At 39.9% G+C, this 21,416-nt stretch overlaps 1 protein-coding gene across 1 annotated transcript in view; it reads right to left on the minus strand.

Annotated features, from left to right (window-relative positions):
* The window catches only part of RIMS1 (regulating synaptic membrane exocytosis 1), a 336,871-nt gene that overhangs the window by 140,360 nt on the left and 175,095 nt on the right, over window positions 1-21,416 (minus strand). Inside the window, 4 exon segments of the mRNA XM_042475735.1 lie at window positions 1,084-1,207; window positions 3,113-3,212; window positions 4,427-4,537; window positions 6,175-6,242. Coding sequence (XP_042331669.1) covers window positions 1,084-1,207; window positions 3,113-3,212; window positions 4,427-4,537; window positions 6,175-6,242 — 403 coding nt within the window.

A 21,416-nucleotide genomic window follows, 5' to 3' on the forward strand; every position in this document is an offset into this window, starting at 1 on the left:
GTAGATTGCAAACACTCTGCACTGAACCAAATATATTTATCAGTGTGGCTCCTGTCCAGAAAAATCTTTTAAACGTGGGAATAGTTTAAAATATAGAACAACAGATTCATTACTTTATTTCCCCAACCTGTTTCAAGTTCTCCAAAACTGGGTAGTTTCAGAATCTAGAAACTGCCTCGAGGGCCATCAGATCTCACCTGAACTTTGCAGGAGTCACACACTGGAGGGTGTGTGTAGATGCAGGGTGCATTTGGGGGTAGGGGCCTCAACAGTGGTTCTGGACAGAGCCATTCATTCCCTCATGCTATTCATATTCCCAATAGGGAATACCAGCAGTAAGGCCAGAAATTCCTCTGCTGTGTCCAATCTGAGATAGCAGGGACATTCTCTGTGCAGAGCTAGGCACACCTCTTTGTGTGGAGAAGGACATCCATGGTTCCACATGAGTCTGCTTGGAGACAACCAGAAGTCCTTTTTTGTATATCACTTCCCAATTTATGGAGTACTCTTATAATTGAGGATAAATGGGACCCTACATGGCAATTTTTTCCCCCAGTTATTGCTTAACTTTCTTTTCAGATAAGCATTTAATGCCCAGTATCCTGTTGATTCATAGATATAGTAGTAAGTAAACTTTTGCCAGGATCATGTAGCAGTAGTGAGAAAAAGCAGACAAAATCTTCTGGCTTCAAGCAGTGCATTTCTTCAGTGCTTGACTTCCTTAATGGCCACAGCACCAGTGGCTGTTTTCCTATTGAGCCACAGCCTGTGCTGGAATATTAAACCAACAGAATTACAGCCTCTGCATGATACATTTCAGACAAAGTTTTACTTATGTATCTGCTTTTATTGTAATATGTACTTTGTAGTTTTAATTAACTGTACACAAATCCAGACATTGATATGATATTATTTGTAAATTTTATTGATAAATAAGTATATTGTGAAATATGAGGGACTATGTATCTCTCTTATATTTACTTTCTTAGATGCAAAACTCTTGAGTGCACATGTCTGTGTGACTGAAAAAAAACTCTCCCATGTGACTCTGTACCTTGTCAAAGCCAATGATTTAAAACTTACCCAATTGGTCTCGAAACAATAATTTCAACTTGAGGTTCTGATTTGGATTCTAAAATAATGTTGTAAACTTCTTCATTTGTAGCTCCAGGAAGTGGTTTACCATTCCATTCTAGAACTTCATCACCTTGAATTTAAAAACAATGGGGAGCGGAGGTTACTTTCTTGCCATTTGTTTTATTTCACATATGTGTGCATATGAGCTAGATCTGTGGTTATGTAACTCACAGATAACAATACCTTGAAACAGAATTTTGATTTTAGTTTTGAAAAAGCTAATCTTGACTTCAAATTAGGGTTTGGAAATAAAGTTCACTGGCGAACCAACAGGGGATTTACAGAGGCTCATGTTTTCCTTACTTCCCATTACTTTCTGTAAGGAATTCACTAGTGTACAGAAAGCTATTTCCTTTTCTTTCTATTGTATAATAGCAAATGGGAAATCTTGACACTTCCCTGGCTCTGGCCACTAGACAGTACTTCCAGGCAGAGCTGTAGAGCTACTCTCCCTAAGGATAAAATCTTTGCTTATTTTGTTATTTCATGCAAAAACAACTAATCGCAAAAGGTTTATCTCTGTTGCATGAGAGCATAATAGGTTTTTGCACAATTTTGATTATTGTTTGCACCACAGGACATTTTGTGAAAAATTAATGGATGCAAACAAACAAACAAACAAAGAAAAGCTTTCATGCCAAAGCCAACAGGGTTAGGGGAGGGGATACAAACTGATTTAGAAACACACCAAAGTCCCAAAACAATATTTAAAAATCTTGCAGTAGATGAACATTTCTTTGACAGGGTATCTGTGGCCTGTTACAGACAGCCAAAATAAAGCTGCTTCGAGTCACAGTGGAGATATGGTGTTTCAATGATGCATGCGTCCTAAGAGTCCAGAACTCACACCAAAGCCATGCTCCAGCCCTAAGGACTGTGTGTGGCAAGATAATCTTTGCCATGGAGGACAAGAAAAATGGTGAGTTTTCTTTTACATTCCAAGGATTCACACATCAGCAAATTTCCACATTCATTTCAATAGAAAACCCTGAAACATACACTTAAGCACTGTGTCTTTTTCAGACGTTTATGGCAATTACCACGCAATGTGGAAGGCATAAATAGATAAAGGTATCACTGTTTCTCATATAAAATGTTTGTTATTAATATGAACAAATGGATTAAATAAAAATAAGGAGGAATTTTCCTTTTTTTGGTATTTCTTTGTATTTCTGCTCTACATAAATAGTTGTTTGTATAGTCATTTGATACATTATTACAGACATTGAAGCCAATTTTCTTTTATAAAATATGGATGCATTATAATGCAAATTATTGATTGCTGTTCATCATCAACTGGACATCTCTCTTCCTGTATCGATTTGTGCATATGGATGTCTTTTAGGTTACACAGTAAACTGGAAAATGTTGGCGTAAATGCAGCTGGGTAGAAATAGATGGATGGACGGACAGACAGACAGAAAGTAGAATGAGTACCCAGCTTCTTGGGGGCAATTGGCTTACACATTGTAAACTGCTTAGAGAGTGCTAGTTCACTGATAAATGGTATAGAAATGTACTTACTATTGCTATAGCTATATTGTCCAAACAATTTCATCTTCAAGTACTAGAACTCTCTCAGCAGCTATGACTGGACTTGTATTTGGATATCTGTGTAGTACATACAGATTTATACACTTGCCTGTAGCATTCTCTAAATTTGTGTGGAAAGATCCTGCTTAAGGCAATTATTTAGATGTCTCCCCTCTTTCCACCCCCCTCTTTTTCCTTTTCCTGTTTCTTCTTGTTTGTCCCTGTTGTTCTGTGCAGTTTAAATAAAGAAAAAAGTCAATATAATTATTTATAGTTGTGATAGACACTCTGCATATTTTCATCAATGCTTTGGTCTGAAATATTAATTGTAAAATGCTGGGAAAACTGTGTATGTTGATATATAGATATAACATACAAGAGAACAGTAGCATCACAGGCTTTTTACAACCATAAGAAAAATTCATTTCAGTAATTGAGTTACCTGCTCTTAGATGTCCCACCACATCAGCCAAGCTACCTTTCTTTACTTTGGTAATGAAGGCACCAAGTCGTCCCAATTCAGTCATTTTTCCTCCTACAACCTGAATTTATTTTAAAAAATCAGACTTTCAGAATTCACCAAATTATATTTTAAGAATATCTCAAGAATGGGAATTTTTTACAGGAAAAGATTTAGCCTAAATATCATTTATTGGTTTTTTTTGCTTCTTGCGATTTATTTGTAACACTAACACTCTAGTATACAATCAACATCAAAATCTTGTACATTCCAAAAATATATGCAAAAAATAAAGAAAGAGAAAAAAGAAAAAGACAGGGAAGAAAAAGAAAAGATAATATAACTAAAATACAGTAGAGCTCTGTCCCTCCAATCTTAAATCTAATGAAAATAAAAATAAAAAAGATTTTAAAAAATGTCTCCCACCGTTACAGAACCAACTAAATAATCCTACTAGAACTACTAGTAACAATAATCACACATTACTACTCCAATAGATTTCTTTTTGCTCAAAAAATTCATAAACAGTTTTCATGTTTTCAGAAAGTCTGCAATTGGCTTTTCCTTTACAACCCACATTAATTTGTCCATTTGGACTAACTCAGGAATCTTAACAATCATTCTTCATCATCTGTGCCTCAGTCCATTTTCCAGATTTCAGCAAACAATATTCTTGCGACTATTGCCATATACTGAATAAGTGATTCATATTTACTATCAAATTCTTTATTCATAAATATTTTCATGGCTTTTGAATCAGAACATATATTTTGAATCAAAATATCAGAACATGTTTTAGATATCATACTACACAAGACTTTAAAACTACTGATGCTGCCATTCCTCTAAAGGGGCAGAATAATAATAAGAAAGGATAATGGATTATAAATTCACTTTACCACTTGGGGATTCAATACTGTGGACTAGTTTAACTTTCATCTCTAAGTCCTACCACAAAATATGAAATAAGTACTCCTAGGTACTGCATCTGTACTGCAGAAATAATCCAGTTTGACATCACTTTAGCTGCTATGGGTCAATGCTATGGAATTCTGGCAATTCAGTTTGTTGTAGCACCAGAGCTGTCTGAGAACAATAAATGTCTCATAAAACTACAGTTCCCAGAATTCCATAGCATTGATCCATGGCAGTTAAAGTGGTGTCAAACTGGATTATTTCTGCATTGTAGATGCAGCCTTTGAAACATCAGCGTGTAGCAAAGCTTTCGCTATTAAAATGTTAAATTATCACGAATGAAGAGAAATGAATTCATAACATAACCTCCATGCTACTTACTTTGAGTCCAAGTAATGCACCAGACTCTTTCGGCATAGTTGTTCTCTTGTTGAGAATCACACGTCCAATCAAGCGATCTCCCTCTTTAGAAGGTTGCCACGTTACAGGATGCTAGGAAAAATAAATAAGGGCAAGGAAATGGTCTCTTCCTGTTTCCATGTACACATCAAGTTTTGGTGAAACAACCTTCATTTTAGAATCTACCATAGCAAACATTTTACTTAAATTGTTAAGGGTGCTGGGCATATATTTCAACATTTATCAATACATGATTATTTATATACCTTGATTTCTTTAACATAGGCCTGGTACATGCGGGCCTGCCCTCGTCATGTGCTAGGGTTGCCTCGAGGCGGAGCGCCCACACACCCTGCAACCCTAGCATGTGACGAGGGCGTAATAATGGCGGTGCCCTGTATACACAGTGGTGCACTTGTTATGCTGTCCTTGCTTTTCGCGGGTTCTTTTTCTGCCGGAGGGAAGCCACATGGTTTGGCAGCTGCGGCTTCCCTCTGGTGGAAAAACAGGTGCCAGCAGGCCGCTGTTTTTTGGTGGTCTGTACCGTGCCATAAAAACCATACTGTTGACTTGAAAAGTACCCAGTACAGAAGAGGTTACTGCAAACTAAAAGTATTTTACATTACTGTACCCCCATTCAGGGCCATAAGGGGAAACCAAGGATTCCTTAACACTCCATTTTTTGAAGCAGGCCTGAACAGCAAATGAAAATTGTCCATCACTTAAAAGGAGCATCTGTGGTTTCTGTATTGCCTTTGTATTGTGGTGTGGGATAAATAGTGTGCCAGCCTGTGCTAATTAAAGGATTAGAATTCTTTAGTTTTAGTTAGGTTATTATTGATTGCATATAATTTATAATTAAATTACAGATCACACAATTTAATTTAATTTAATTCATATATTATACACAGAAACTCTGAAGATGCCAGCCACAGATGCTGGTGAAACGTCAGGAATAAACTCTTCTAAAACATGGCCATGTAGCCCGAAAAACCCACAAAAACTAAACAAACAAAAAACTATGACCTGTTTTCTGCTTATGGGACTCTCCTGATGGCAGAAGAAACATTATCTTTTGATGAATTTCCCTGCCCTGCATGGTGGAAAATGCCTTTGGCTGGGGGGGGGGGATGTTTGGAGAAAGATGAAAAATTAGCAAAAGTCTGCTTTTGCAAGCAGGGCTCATCACCGGATGGAGCCCATTCCATGCAAGGTGTCACCACCACCACCACCACCATCACCACCATTATTTCCTACGCATCTCTCCCAATGGATCATGGTAGAGAACAACAATAAATTACAAAACACATATAAAACCACATACATGGTTTTATAAATATAAAACATATATAAAATCATATAAAATCAATACATATTAAAATTCTCCAACAAAATCCTTTAAAGGTATAATTTAGAAAACATTTCAAAAAGTATTGAGTGGAAAACACTATTAGGATCCAAGCCAAAGTACTGAATTCCTCATAATTAATCACACCTTTGAAAACATTTTGGAAGAAAGATACAAATGTGTAAAAAACTTTTTTTTTCTTATCAGTTGAAAAAGCATCAACAAAATGCTAGTACATAATCAAAATATCAATTTAATTTGAGGATGATGGGTGTAGAAACAGCCTATGCAACAGTCTTGGAATGCATTAGTCTATGAAGAAATACCAGAACAAAAGCATTTATAATGACAACAAATAATAAAAATCCATTATATTTCTTACTGAGCTAATAGGAGATGTCTCTCTACTGTGCCACGTAGCAGGATCCAGCCAGTAATAATCCAAGTCACCTGGAAGATACATATCAATGGAAAACAATATGTAATTTTTGCCACACAGAAGGTTGTATGGATGTGTTATATCTGCAGTTGCATATTAAAATTAACATTATACTTCTTTCAACTGTATCATGAGTTGAATCATAATCAAATGCCCCAAAATTGAGAAATATGTTCCAGTGCCACTCCTGCATAAAGGTCTCTGTTGGCCAATGTTATGTTTTGCTAATATGGTTTCTGGGAAGAAAGTGTTTTTTGGTGTTTCAAGGTGATGATGTTGCTAGTGTGAAAGGCTATATGGAACAAGTTCATTCTGAACAGAAGGCCATCTATCTCACTGCAACCCACGCTGACTGGCAAGTTCCCTTGGATCCCAGGCACAGCCTTTTTTAGGCTGTTTTCCAAGATCTTTTTAGCTGGAAATGTCTAGAATTAAAATGTAGACATAAAGGTGATGCCAGATTAAAGGGATCCCTGGCCAAAGTAACATTTGGGAGATAGTCGTTCCTCCATTTTAATAAATACACATTGGACAGTTGGCTTGCTTCAATCACTCCTTCTGTACTGCTGTATATTTCCTTTTCCCTCACTTTTCCCTTTCTCCCCCTCCCACCCTTGATGCTGCTGCTTCCCATGATTTTGTTTTGTTTCTTTCTTACTTTTGAACATCTCTCCTTGGCGAGGCCATCGGGTGAACAAAGAGATACTGCAAAGCACTGTGCCAGCCAGGTAAGGCTGCAATTATATATCATTTTAATCTTTCTTTGAGTCTAGAAAAGAGGGGTAAGCCAGTCAAATGCTATTTTAAGGACCGTGGCCAGTAAAAGCAGTGTACTAGTAGGGGGAGAGGCCAAGGGACATTGACCACTCCTTTGCTGTCACTGGGCATGTGAGTGAGATAGGTCGGCCCTTTCATAGTTGCAGCACTATGACCCCACTTTTACTGCTATGGCTGCATCTAGAGCTCTCTGGTGGAGACTCCTAAATAACCCTTTCTCAACTGCCAATCCCAGGAATCCATAAGACACAGCCATGCCAGTTAAAGTGGGATCAAAGTGCTATAATTGGGTAGCGTGAAAGAGACAACCTGACAAGCATTCCCCAATTACACTTTGACTTCCATCATGAGAATGAGGCACCAAGCATCCCCCCTCCATTGTGCTTTGCAAAATCTACTCCAAGTAATCCTTTTCTTTTTGTGAAGTTAAGCAGCCGGAAAAGAGGGAGGGGAGCTAATTGCTCATGAAGATGCAAACACAGTCTGTTAAAACATAGAAGCATCCAATGCTTCTATGTTTTAACAGACTGTGCAACAAGGCAGCAGTTACCACCGTTTTAAATACCACACAATAATAGATGTGCCCAAAAATCAGACTTGTAAATGCACAGATGTTCTCCAAGACAAACCAAAACAATCCTCACCCCAATTTTCATTTTGCATTCTCATTCAGGATGAAAAGATTAAACACATTTAGATGTACGTTTCTAGCCATATGTCCCACAATGTAGCATCTGATTAGTTCAGTAACTGCCATTCTGCCAAGGTAGAAAATGCATTAAAATGCCAAATTAAAAATGGTATGTTCCTACAGCCTTTATTTATCTGGCTCAGGGTTTGGATTTGCAGCATACCTCCATGGCTTTGTGTGGGAGCCCTTCAGACTGAAGCGTCCAGGACCTTTGTCCTAGGGCCCAGTGTTAACAGTACCACCATTTGCATTTTCTCCATGCATAGCAATTTCCTCAAAATACATGTTATGTACTCATTAACATCCCATTGCTGTAAAGCTAGATCACCATTTTGCTTGCTTTGGTGTTCTCATAAGACTTGCTCAATATGTGCAAGATCTGACCCACATTAAAATTAGTTACCCTTCATTCCTACTGAAATCAGTAAGACTTAAGCTAAGGCATGATTCACCCATCCCATTAATTTCATAGAGACCCATGTTCAATTAACTTACAGCATAATTCTTTACATACTTATGCCAAAGTATTTCCTATTGGGTTCTGTGAGAATTACTCTCAGGAATCAGGTACAGGAGTAAAATCTTTGTCTGGACCCATCCCAATAATTCTTGCAACAGTAACAACTCCATGGAACTGTCAGTTTCTAATTAGCAATAGCAATAACAAGTACATTTCTATACAGCTTACCGATGTGCTAAGAGGTTTACAATGTGTAAGCTAATTGCCCCAAACAAGCTGGACACACATTTTAATGACCTCGGAATGATATCAGGCTGAGTCGACCCAGAGCCCTGGCTGGTACTGGACTCACAAGCTTGTGGTTCATGAGTGAGTGGCTGCAGTACAGGCATTTAACCACAGTGCCACCAGGGCTCACTATATAATTATTTAAGTCTGCTCTGAATTTCCTGCTGCTAAGGAAGGAATTGGCAAAACCACCTCTGAATATTCCTTGCCTAAGAAAACCCTATAAAATTCATGGTGTCATCATAAATTGACATGTGACTTGAAAGCACATATACATACATAAGGAAATAGAGTACAGAAATAGCATGCATAAGAGTACTAGTAATTTAATGACATTAATCATTTTGTATTCGTTGTTTGTCACCATATTGGTCACTTACAGTGACAGACAGACAGAGATCAGTCTTACTGGTTTATTCACTGAGAGAATGTACTGAATAAGATGGCACATGGTTGAAAGAATGGACAGAAAAGATGGATGAATTAAATGATAGGAAATGAAGGAGAATCATGGATATGCTAGTTCATTATGCCACAATGGTCAACAAATGAATTGCTATAATAAACTGAGTCACAAGGAAAGAAAACCAAAATAGGAATCAGACTATTTGGTACAAAATGCCATTAAGAATTTTGGCTTTCACTGGAAAAAAGACAGATCACCACCGTATATATATAGACCTCAATGGTACTTACTTTGAGTGGAAATGTACAAGACTGCATGTTAGGCTGAAGTCTTATGGACACTTACCTATTATGTCTCACTGGAATAAGTGTGAAATGTTTCCGAATAAGTATACATAGGATTTGAACTGTGGGCCACTCTCCCCCCCCCCAATTGTCTAATAACAATGGCTGTGTTTCCCCTCCAGTTTATCTCTGCCATAAATAAGACAAGATACATTGCTATGTGTGTGAACACTTCACAGGTAGGTTTACATCAAGAGGGCATATCTGGCCAATTCTATGCAACATCCTTAACAAACATTTTGCTCGTATATTAACCATACTCTCCTGTTTTATCCAAACCAAGAATATATAAGTGCTAGCTTTAAAACAAAACCAGGATATTAAACCAACTTCAAACTATGTATCCTAGAAAAGCTCACATGAAGATTTAAAAGCAGGAATGGGCAGTGAGTCCAGGACAAATTCTATCCCTATGATGCTCTATGGGCTACACCCCTGGAAAACTACAGAAGCAATTAAAGAGAACAAGGAATGTTTCTTTAATACCGTCATTCCTTGTTTCCCACCAGATTTCTGCAAGAAGGTCCAAAATATACTGCAGAAACAATACAGTTTGAGACCTCCTTAACTGCCCTGGCTCAATGTTAGGGAATACTGGGAACTGTAGTTTCGTGAGACATTTAGCTTTCTCTGTCAGAGAGCTCTAATACGACAATAAACTACAATTCTCAGGATTCCCTAGCATTGAGCCAGGCAGTTAAAGCGGCCTCAAATTGGATTATTTTGGCAGTGTGTTTTGGCCCCAGATCATAACATTGTTATTAAAGGAAGCTTTCTCAAATTGCTTTAAAGGTTTTGAGGAGATTGCCATCAGAATCAGTAGTGCAATTTTGCTGGTGCCATTTTAGGGGAAGCTGCCTGTACCCATTGTGCCATGTGTTACCCACTTCTGACTTAAAGGCAGAGTTGTTTTTCCCAATGGTCCAAATATCCAGTCTACAATACATTATTATTATTAACCTTTATTTGTAAAGCGCTGTAAATTTACACAGCACTGCACATACAGTCTTTTTAATTAGACGGTAGTAGGAGTAGATGGCAGATTATTTCACTGAAATAACAAGAAGAACATCTGGTTTTCAATAGTCCATCAGTTCAGGTCCAATTCTATTTGTGAAAGAGTACAGGCTATGGCAAGCATAGGTAGATTATATAATTTTCCACACTTCATATGTGAATACAAAGATCAAATGAACTTGCCCTTCTGAGATTTTCACTAAAAAAGAAAAACTGGGAGAAGGAGAGGACAAGTGCAATTCCAACTGTTTTTTTTTTGTGGATTTTTTGGGCTATGTGGCCATATTCTAGAAGAGTTTCTTCCTGGTGTTTTGCCAGCATCTGTGGCTGGCATCTTCAGAGAATGCTTGCCTGGAAAGGAGTTGGGTATATATATTGTGTGACCTGGAAAGGCAGGAGTGATTTGCATATGGATTGTTCTGTTGCTAATAGCACGCCTCAGGGTGGGAGGGTCTGCAAAGAAGGATTAGTGTCTGCTTGATAGTGTTCATTGTCTGCTGGGAGATTTCTCATTTGCATGTGTTGAGTCTTTATCTTGCTATCTTTCAGGACTGGTAGCCAAACCTTGTTTACTTTAAGGGTTTCATCTTTCCTGTTGAAATTATCCAGGTGTTTGTGGATTTCAATGGCTTCCCTGTGCATCCTGACATGGTAGTGGTTGGCATGGTCCAGAATTTCAGTGTTTTCAAACAGTATTTTATGCCAACATGCCAACTACTACCATGTCAGGATGAACAGGGAAGCCATTGACTCAACAAATGCAAATGAGAAATCTCCCAGGGTCAGGGGTTTCCCAGCAGACAATGAGCACTAATCAAGCAGACACTAGTCCTTTTTTGCATACAACTCCTTTCCAGGCAAGCATGCTCTGAAGATGCCAGCCACAGATGCTATCAAAACTTCAAGAATAAACTCTTCTAGAACACTGACCCACTGTAACTGAAACAAAATACCTACCACTGTTGTTGTTGTTGTTGCTTGCCTTTAAGTCATTTCCAACTTATGTCAACTCTAAAGCAAGCCTATCATGAGGTTTTCCTGGCATGTTTCTTAATAGGGGGTTTGCGATTGCCATCTTCTGAGGCTGAGAGATTGTGGCCTGCTCAAGAACACCCAATAAGTTTTCATGGCCTGCTCTCCAGAGTCATCTTCTAATGCTCAAACCACTACATCACATAATAATCAGATATTTTTATCCCCCCCCCCCCCTTTTTTTTTTTTTTTTTTTTTTGCTATCTTCCCTGTATCTACTTTTGAATTTTAAATCTTTTAAATCAGGGACATGTCTCCTCATTCTTTGTAAAGCAGAAATAAGGAGAAGCAGCAACAGCTGCTCGCTGAGTGAGACCTTTCCATGTGGGACTTTTAAGAGTGAGTGATCTCCTGAAAACCCTTGACAAAATCCAACCCAAGGATAAGTAGGAAACAGGATGGATTATCTCATGGATCTGTAGCTAGATAAAATTCAGGAAGCAGAAAATCAAAAGTGTAGGATAAATTACTCTTGACCATGCCTGCTAAATGGGATCTCCAGGCTGAGATGCAGGGATTATTCTTTGAATGTGAATTTCAGAGAGGGAAGGAATAGGTGAGGGATGGATGCTTTCCTCTGTCACATTTAGGCAGAAACAGGCCTGGTTAATCCTCTACTATCCCACTTTCCCAGCTGCTTTTAAAATGTCCAGGTTTCTCTCTCCTACTACTACTTCCCCCTTCCATCTTTGGCTTACGTCAGTTCCTACAAAACTGAGTTCAAAATGCAAAAGTAGTAGTTTGTATTCAATTAATGGAGCCAGCAAGAGTGGAGAGGAGAAGAGAGGAGAGGAGGAGGAAAGAAGAGGGCTGAGTTCTGTCTTTCCCAAATTCAGTATATAAATTCAGGGATTTTTCTGATTAAAATAGTAGTTTAGCCAGATGTCCTAACTGCAAAGGAAGACAAGTCACCACAAAATGCATGACCTTCAAGAAAAAGGGAGGACATTGCAAAAGAAAAGCTAAAAACACTCACACAAATATAAATTCCTGCTTCTCAGTCATACTGAAAATGGAGGACATTCTGGAATTCTTCCTGGACAGAAGGCTGAAATATAGGAGGATGTCTGGTAACCCTGAGCTTAGTGTGTTCTTCCTCATTAATTGTTTTGGCCCTCTTGTTGCTTTCCCACACCGTTTTGTCTACACTGATGTGGCTCAGCCACATGTATTCTGGTTTTCACCTGTGAACTGTTTGAGGGTACGTACATTATAATTATCTCCAAATAAGATGTTTCTGTTTGCATATTGTATGACACATGATTCTGGAATGAATGTATTCATGCAACAAGGCTGCTTATAGGCTGAAACATGGATAGGCAACTTGTGCCCTCCCATCTGTGGCTGGACTGAAATTCTCATGATTCCTCTCACCAATGACTATGTCAGCTAGGGCTGTGGGAATGGTAATCCAGGGACAACTGGATGGCCAAATGTTGGTCACCCCAATTTAAAGGCTTTACCTAACAGAGGCGGGGCACAGACTGCCCAGAAGAGGCGCCAAGGAGGCGCCTCTCTCTGCTGCACAGCTGCACTGCAGCATACAAATTGTGCGGTGCAGTTGCGCAGCAGAAAAGGAGCTCAAAAAAGCGGCTCCTTTTTGCTGCGATGCAAAGTGCCAAAGACGGTGCATCTATGTCGCAGCTGCTCAGCTGCGATGTAATGGTTATGTGCGCCATGTGTAAAGCACTGCGTAACGGCGGCGTGTGCATGACGTGCTAGGGTTGCGGGGGCGTGTGCACTCGCCGCCCCGAGGCAACCCTAGCACATTGTGGACGCACCGCAAAGGGCCCGTCTGGAGAGGGCCAGAGTTGCCAAGTCTAGAATCTTGGCCTATTCAGGTGGGATGTAAAAAAGAATGCCTTGCATTCTTGGTATTGGTATTCATATTTTAGTTGTCATTGTTTTAAATGGACTTTTAAGTGGGATTGTTCTCTGCTTTGAGAATCTGTATACATTGAAAAAAAGAGCATTTCACCTTTCTAATATCTTCTTTTCAAAGCATCCCAGTATTGCAGAGGCCAAAACACAAAGAGGAAATAATGTTACCTGATCACATGTCCTGGCACTGGAGCAGGATCTGGTTTACAATAACACTTCGGAGGTGTTGGAGCCATCTCTCTTACAAATAATTAGCGGAAAGGATGATACAAGCCATTTCAATAGGTTACATTAACACAAAAGAAGGAACTTACATTGAATGTTTTCCTGACTATTAAATGCTGGTATGAATTATACATTAAGTGGGAAAGAAAACAACACAACACTCCTTTGAGACAGACTGCATGAGTGATAACTCCTCTCTCTCTCTCTTTCTTTTTCTTTTTTTTCAAAGAAAGCTGCCCATTAAAAAACACATGCCAGTGAGATGGCTGGACTAAAGCCTTCTCTCACAGCCTAACTTTTCATTTTCCAAAAACACAGCTGTCTTCTCCTTCTTCTACATCACCAGCACCATTCTCTTAAACATTTTTAAGCTAAAATACCTTCCAACATTTCACAGATTAAAAACTGGGACATGTGTGGCTAGGGTACGGTCAAGATGGCAAGTCTTCTTGTGCAATGTCACTCTGAAGTCAGAACAAGGCACCCAGCATCCACAGTGTGTTTGGGCACCTTGCTCTTACCTTAACAGCAGTGCTGGGGGACAAACTAGACCGCATGGGAGCTGCCTGTCATTGCTAGGGGAAGAGAGCAAGGTAAGACAAATTTGGGCCAGAATACTCTGGGGACAGCACAGAGTATTCTGGCAAGTGTAGACAAGCCCTGAGTCAACTGAATGCACACTACTTTTATACTGTAAACTCAGTTTGAACAAAATGAATTTAGCTGAGGACCATGGGTGAAAGTGGGAGTAGGAAATTTAACCGGAACATTTTAAAAGTAGATGAAAATGTGGAATGCCAGAGGATTAATTGGAAGTGTGCCTGGCAAGTCAGGACAGTTCGAGGATATGCATTCATCCACTCAATAATTTAATAGTGTTTTTAATAGGGGTTGTTCCTGTACGCCCATGATCCAGACCTAAATCGCTTCATCTTAATAACATGATTAATTAAATTTGGGTTGCATATATGTGTGCATTTGTGCACAGTAATTCTAAAAGCAGTTCCAGAGTCACCACACAGAATGCAGTAGCAACACAGACATCATATTTTTGGTCCACAGATATAGACTATGCTGGCTAGAGCATTCTGGGAGCTATGGTCTAAACATATAACTTCCCCATACTATGTTCAGCACCTCTGTCAGGGCCTACCAACAGTGAAGCCTAACCAGCTCAACCTTCTCCTGCTGTAGGCACTACCAATAGATCCCCCTCCAGTGATGCTAGATGAGACCCACCAATCTGCCTTTCAGCAGAATACTAGAATTAAGGGGAACAATGTCATGATGTTGCCAGCAGATCCACTCACCTCTGAGGCTGTCAGCCCTTTCTCAAAGGGCCAAACATATTACGTGTGTGTGTGTGTGTGTGTGTGTGTGTGTGTGTGTGTATATATATATATATATATATATATATATATATATGTATAGTGAGAGGATCCAAAATACCATGAGCACCTAAACAGGGATAACCCTCACCACAAGTTCTGATCTCTGAAAACCAAACTATATATTTCTCCTACCTTTACCAATATAATTTCATTTTAAAATATTCACAAATGGTCTCTCATTCATAATAGTAATGATACATCAATAATAATATGGAAGTAGTCTCCATTAAAGTCAATTTACATCTCTTCCTATGTTTGTTTCTTTACCTTCCCCAACAAAAAATCTGGGCACATACACACACCTACTTTGTCTTTCAAATAATAATTCATAAGGTTTTTCTGTATTCAAACCAAAGTGGGCTTGTCTGGGTTCTCCTTCTTGGCATATAAGGCACCAAATATCAAATGTAAAATATTTGAACCATAAAATAAAAATGTAATGTTTTCAACTAAACACTGCTTTTGTTTTTAAAAAAATCCAAAAACATACCACATGATAATATGCGGAATACATTGTGCAATGTGAATTAAGGCTATGAAATTTACTAACCACAGCACGACTCAGGAGATGCAGGGCACATCAATTCTCTTCTGCCAAACAGATTTGCTAAAAATAATATATCTGAATGATTATATATTCCCTCACCATCAAAACCTCTGAATTCTTTTCTTATTCCATACTCTAACATGCATATTACTTAGAGCTTAACAAGATTTATACTTATTCAAAAATTCAATTGCAGGCAGGTAATTCTTCTAACTCTAAAAACACATTGTCATGAAAAAAGCCACAACAGAAACAATGGCAAACTATTTTTTAAAACATAACATAGATATGAAAGAAATCTAGATAAATATTCTGGATGCAAGGAAAGCTTAAAGAGCAAAATGGCTCAGTGCTTTTAATCCAAAAGGCAACTATGCTTGTACTTTACCACAAGGCAAGACCTTTTTAAAACTCAGACTTATTGATAATAATATCTGAAGACATCCACAGTCCATCATTCTGACAGTACCACTAGATTACCTGTCCCTGAATGCAACGTATGAAGGAGAAACTGGAGGAAACCAGCAAACATAGCAGCATCCACTTGGAGCACCTTAATAAGCAAAACCAGCTCCGAGCAGGTTGCTAAAATCCAGCCTGTGACTGTAGCAATCCCGTAACCGCTACAGGGGTGGGGGGGAAACACCCAAAAATCAAATCAGTATGAAGCAGGTCTATAAAAAAAAAGTCCCTGTAGTCCTTGTCTCCTGAGTCTATGCCAAATTATTCTGCAATGTCAAACATTACTATAACAGTGACACCAAACAAGGACAGAGGAGCCACTGCCATCAATACAAAACCTCTGCAGTATAGAGACCGCGCTGATTGCTGCATTAATCTATACATGCTCAGTGCAATGCTAAAGAGGTTTTCTGACTATAGAGAATCTTTAATGATTTTAGGAGACTCAAATTAACTGTCTCATGAAGCAGTTAAAGATGCAAAGACCCCCACTGCTTCCTTCCCAGAGAGGCTGGAAAATGAATGTTTTATCTGCTGGTTTCTGACACAGAGAAGTGCTATGAAGAAGTGCAGAGACCAACATAATCAATAATATAGCTGCAGCCATTTTTCTTGTTTGGTACAGGTGGACTGGATTTTACTAGGCAATTTAAATGCAGGCATAGTGTAAAACAATTCTGACTCCCACTAATTCATAGGGAGCTACCACAAAAGGTTCCACAAACTGGGTTAGAAAGAAGACAAGGACCTCCAGATGAAGCTTCCTTTAGTCTGACTGCCATATCCAAAGGCAAGATCTGTGAAAGCTGGCCTGAGGTATTAAGGTTGTGTTTGTTAACCAAGACAGGCCTTGGGCAACTGTGATAGACCACAGCCCATATCCTGCACCTTGAGGGCATTTCTATGTATACAGAGATGAACAGTGTGAAAAGTGAGAAGTTTTTCACCTCTGGTTCCTTTTTCTGTCCGACTCACCCCTTTTTTAGTGATTTCAAGCCAAAGCACACATTATAGGAACACGTGAACCTGAGTCAGGGATCTGGAAAGAGAGTATGCTATCCAGGTCAAACCCACATAAAAAATACCGATGGTATGAACTGAAGCTCAAAAACGGAAGGGGATTTTTTTTCTACCAAAGTATCCTCCAATTATTCACAAATAAAAACCAAGACACATGTGGCCAACCAAGCTCAGAGTGCAGTCAAGATGACAAATGTTCTGAGGAAGGACATACAAATTAGGAGAGGCTTCAGTGGTTTGTTTTGCCTGAGATTACAGAGAAAGCCCTACAAAATTCATGGAGGTGTTGTAAATTAACAGGTGACTTGAAATCACATACACATATAGACAAGGGAAAGATTTCACCCTCCTGTTTTCCCCCTCTCCCTGAGTTAACTGAAACAATGGCATCACTATTGGGTGCAGAGGGTGCAAACTGCACCGGGTGACACCATCAGAGGAGAGTGGCACACAGTGCAGCAGTCACTCACCAGCTGTCTCAAATTCCGCTGGCCAGGGCACCTCTGCTGTCGGTCCACTGTAGTTGCTGGTGAAGATGGGGTACTGCTGCCATCTGGCAGCCCTTTCAGGTCTGTCAGAACTGCTGGCTGGGCTGGGCAAGGAAGGCATCACCACCAGCAGCAGTAGGGCCCACGGATTACTCCCCCTCCCCAGAAGGAAATGTAGGGCAGCAGGAGGGAAGGTAGGGCAAAGTGGTGTGCCAAGCAGCTGGGGCAGGATGGGAGGGTAGTGAGGTGTTTAGGAGACGAAGGGAGATGGCAAAAGCCCCTTCCCACCTGCTGCCACTGCCAAACCACTTCTCCTTCTGCTGCCCCATCCCCTGTTCTCTAGCACATCCCAAGCATTGAGGGGACTGGGGAGAGAAGACTCAGCACCTGGCACTGCCTACTAGGGGCTTCCAGGCACCAGGCCAGGTAGGGCTGCTGCAAGAGTAGTAGTGGCAATATCCTCCTCCTTCTCTTCCACACCCCTCCATTCCCTGTTCTTCAGGGCCAGGAAGAATTCCCAGCAGTCCTGGCTTGCTTGCAGTGACAGGGGGAGGCAACCAAGACTGGATCCCTCCCTCCACCAGATATGCAGGGTAGTTGCCTGCCTGGGGGTGAAATCATGAGTTACCACACTGGAGTGACACCAACCCTAGTGACTGAACTGAAGCAACCCACTTTTGCACTTTCAACTCAAGCAGTTGTGATAAGATGAGGACAAAGGGGGAAAGTGGGAGGAGAGAGAAACTGAGACATTTTAAAAGCAGCTGAAAAAGTGGGAGAACTGAATATTAACTGGGAGTGTCCCTGACAAATTGGGACAGCTGGGGGGTGCCCCAGATCTAGATGCTGTGGCTGAAAAACTACTCTTAATTCCTGAACCTTGTGTTTCTGCTTCTTTTCACTTTCTGGTTTTACCTTACATTTTTCCCCCTCACCCACATACCCTAGGCCCTGGATGATTCTTCCCTTCCATCTTCTGCTAGTCTCCAACACTATAGCACTCATCCCCCTTTCCTCCTCAATTATATGTTCTTTCACAGCCTCTGAAGTTCACTTATCCTGTTTTGAAAAAAACAAGTAACCTGGGCAGAAAGCTATTGCACCCCATGACTATGGCTTATTTTATTCATTCATTCATACTATTTCTGTCCTGAGACAAAAATACATACATCTTGTTGTAAACTGCCCTCATGTCAACGTTGACCCATGCTGACCCTGTGGATGGGATCTCTCCAAGACCTCCTTGTCCTCAACCTCTGCTCAGGTCCTTCAGGCTCAGGCCCGTGTCCTCCCTGACTGAGTCTAACCATCTGGCATGTGGACTTTCTCTCTTCCTACTGCCTTCTACTTTTCCTAGCATTGATTTATTCCTTCAACCCATCTTGTCCCAAAAGCTTCCACCCAATTTCCCTTGTAGCCTTCACCTCTACATCCCTGTAATGTGCCATTAATTCCCACTACCACATTGTTCTCTTTTGGCATCCTACAAAGATCTTTCATCTTCTGCTGTCCACCAAAACTGTCCTCTTTAAATTTACCAAGAGTCTACCAACTATCACATCTAGAGGCCTCTATTCTGCCTTTCTTCCTCTTTGATCTCTGGGCTGCCACTAATACAGATGCTTTACTAGAGTTTGAAAGCAGTATGTTAAAAGTAATGCCACTATTTGGTATATTTTTAATATAAGTAACAAGAGTCAGCATCACTTTTTAAAACTTTTCGGTGAAAATGAATTTTGCTTTTCTTATAAACATCACAGAAATATTACACTGAGGAAATTTGGGGGTGTGTGTGTCATTTTTAATGATGTAAAAATAATACTGAAAATAATATGTTACTAATATATTGTGCTAAGCGAACAACTTTCCATGAGAAACTAATAAGTGTCCAGATCTGGGTCAGTAGCACAGTGTCATATTAGAGCCCTATTGAGTTGTTCTTCCTTCAAAATATGTATGTAGTAACATTAAGCATACTATTTAAATTTAACTGCTTTACTACATCATTTTCCTAATCAAAAATTAAATTAATAAATAGAAGACATGCTAAATGTTGTGGCAGAATCAGTCAGTCGTGTCATATCTTAATGACCAATTTTATTATGGCATGAGCTCTTGATGCACCTGAGGAAGTTGGTAGTACTTTAAAAAAGCTTGTGCCATAAGACTCTTTGTTCCTTGCAGTATATTGTTTCTTATATTATATTTAGGGTATAAAATGATTGATTCCAAGTCTTACAGGAATCCCATGGCACTTTTATTACTAAGCTTTTAGATGAAATAATAATCACAGTTTTTCAGAATCCTTCATTTACTACAGCTATTATATTTCAGTTTTGTGTCCTGAAGTTGTTTCTTATTTATGGCAATCCTAAAGTAAACTCATCATAGGGTTTTCTTGGCAAGATTTGTTCAGAGAGAGCTTGGCATTGCTCTTCTCTGAGGCTGAGGTAGTGTGACCTTCAAATCTTGGTCTCCTAGGCTCCTAGACCAACACTCAAACCATTATATCACACTGACTAATAGATAATGGGGGATGTGGTGGTTTAGTGGTTAAGATGCCAGTTCAGATGATTGGAAGATCAGAAGGTTTGAGGCCTGAGTGCTGCATGATGGGGTAAGCTCCCATCACTAGTCCCAGCTTCTGCCAACCTAACAGTTTGAATGCATGCAAATGCTAGTATATAAATAGGTAACGCTTAAGTGGGAAGGTAAACAGCGTTTGGTGTAGTCAAGCTGGCCACATGACCACTAGAGCAGTCCTTGGACAACACAGGCTCTTCGGCTTAGAAATGGAGATAAGCACAGCTCCCTGTACAATAGCTGGTAATGACTAGACATCCATGTGAAGGGACTACCTTTACTTTTTTTAATAGATAATGTACTTTAGTGTTGTATTTGAGGAGCCTTGTTACTCATAAAAAGGGGTCTATATGCAGAAAGGGACAAAGGGACTTCACTACAGGGCCCATCTCTCTGTGGCAAGTATGTCTAAGAACAAACAGACATCTACACCAGTGGTGGTCCGAGCAATAATGGCTTTTCCACAAGCCATCAGTTTCCAGTCTATGGCAAGTTTCCAGGAAAGAAAAAAAATACAACCATAGTTAATAATAATAATAATAATAATAATAATAATAATAATAATAATAATAATAAATTTTATTTATGTTTCCCCGCCTCTCCCATTGGATCAAAGCGGGGTTACAGACTATTAAAAACCATTACAGACAATCTCATAAAAATATCATAAAAAGTATAAATTCCAATAGTACAAAAACTCTATACACAGTCATTCAACATATGTATCCAGGGTAAGGCAGAGAATCGATGGTATCAAAGATGTAAAACTTCATTCTTCAGGGGGGAAGGCTTGACAAAAGAGAAAGGTTTTAAGTCTCTTTTTAAATGTTTCCAGGGGGGTCATGAGACGGAGCTCCTCGGGAAGACTATTCCAGATCCGCGGGGCTGCTATTGAAAAGGCCATCTGGAATGTGGAGACGTATTTGGAAGATGGTGTTTCCAACAGGTTCTTCCCAGATGTTCTAAGTGTGCGGGCGGATCATATGGGGGGATGCGGTCCCTCAAGTAACTCAGGCACAAGCCATGTAGGGCTTTATAGGTAATAACCAACACTTTGTATTGTGCTTGGAAGCGAATAGGCAGCCAGTAAAGATCTTTCAAAATAGGTGTTATGTGGTCAAACCTAGATGCACCGGTGACCAATCTGGCTGCCATGTTTTGTACTAACTGAAGCTTCCAGGCTTGGTACAAGGGTAACCCCATGTAGAGTGCATTACAGAAATCTAAGAGAGAGGCTACCAAAGCATGTACCACAGTTTCAAGGTCCCTTTGGCCCAGGTAGGGTCGCAGTTGGCATATCAACAGAAGTTGATAGCAAGCACTTTTGACTGTCACATCTACTTGAGATGTCAACTGCAGGGACGAGTCCAGAAGTTAGTGAATGCAAATACAGTGGGTCCTTGTTATACGCGGGGGATCCGTTCTGGACCCACCCACCCCGCGTATAACAAAATCTGCGTATGCTCAAGTCCTATTTGTCCCAATGGCGGCGCGCGCCATTGGGACAAAAGTTCTTTCTCCCTTCCCTCCCTCCCTTCCTTCCCTCCCTTCCCTCCCTCCCTTCCCTTCCCCT

This window comes from Sceloporus undulatus, chromosome 1, assembly GCF_019175285.1.
Source record: "Sceloporus undulatus isolate JIND9_A2432 ecotype Alabama chromosome 1, SceUnd_v1.1, whole genome shotgun sequence".
Lineage (NCBI taxonomy): Eukaryota > Metazoa > Chordata > Lepidosauria > Squamata > Phrynosomatidae > Sceloporus > Sceloporus undulatus.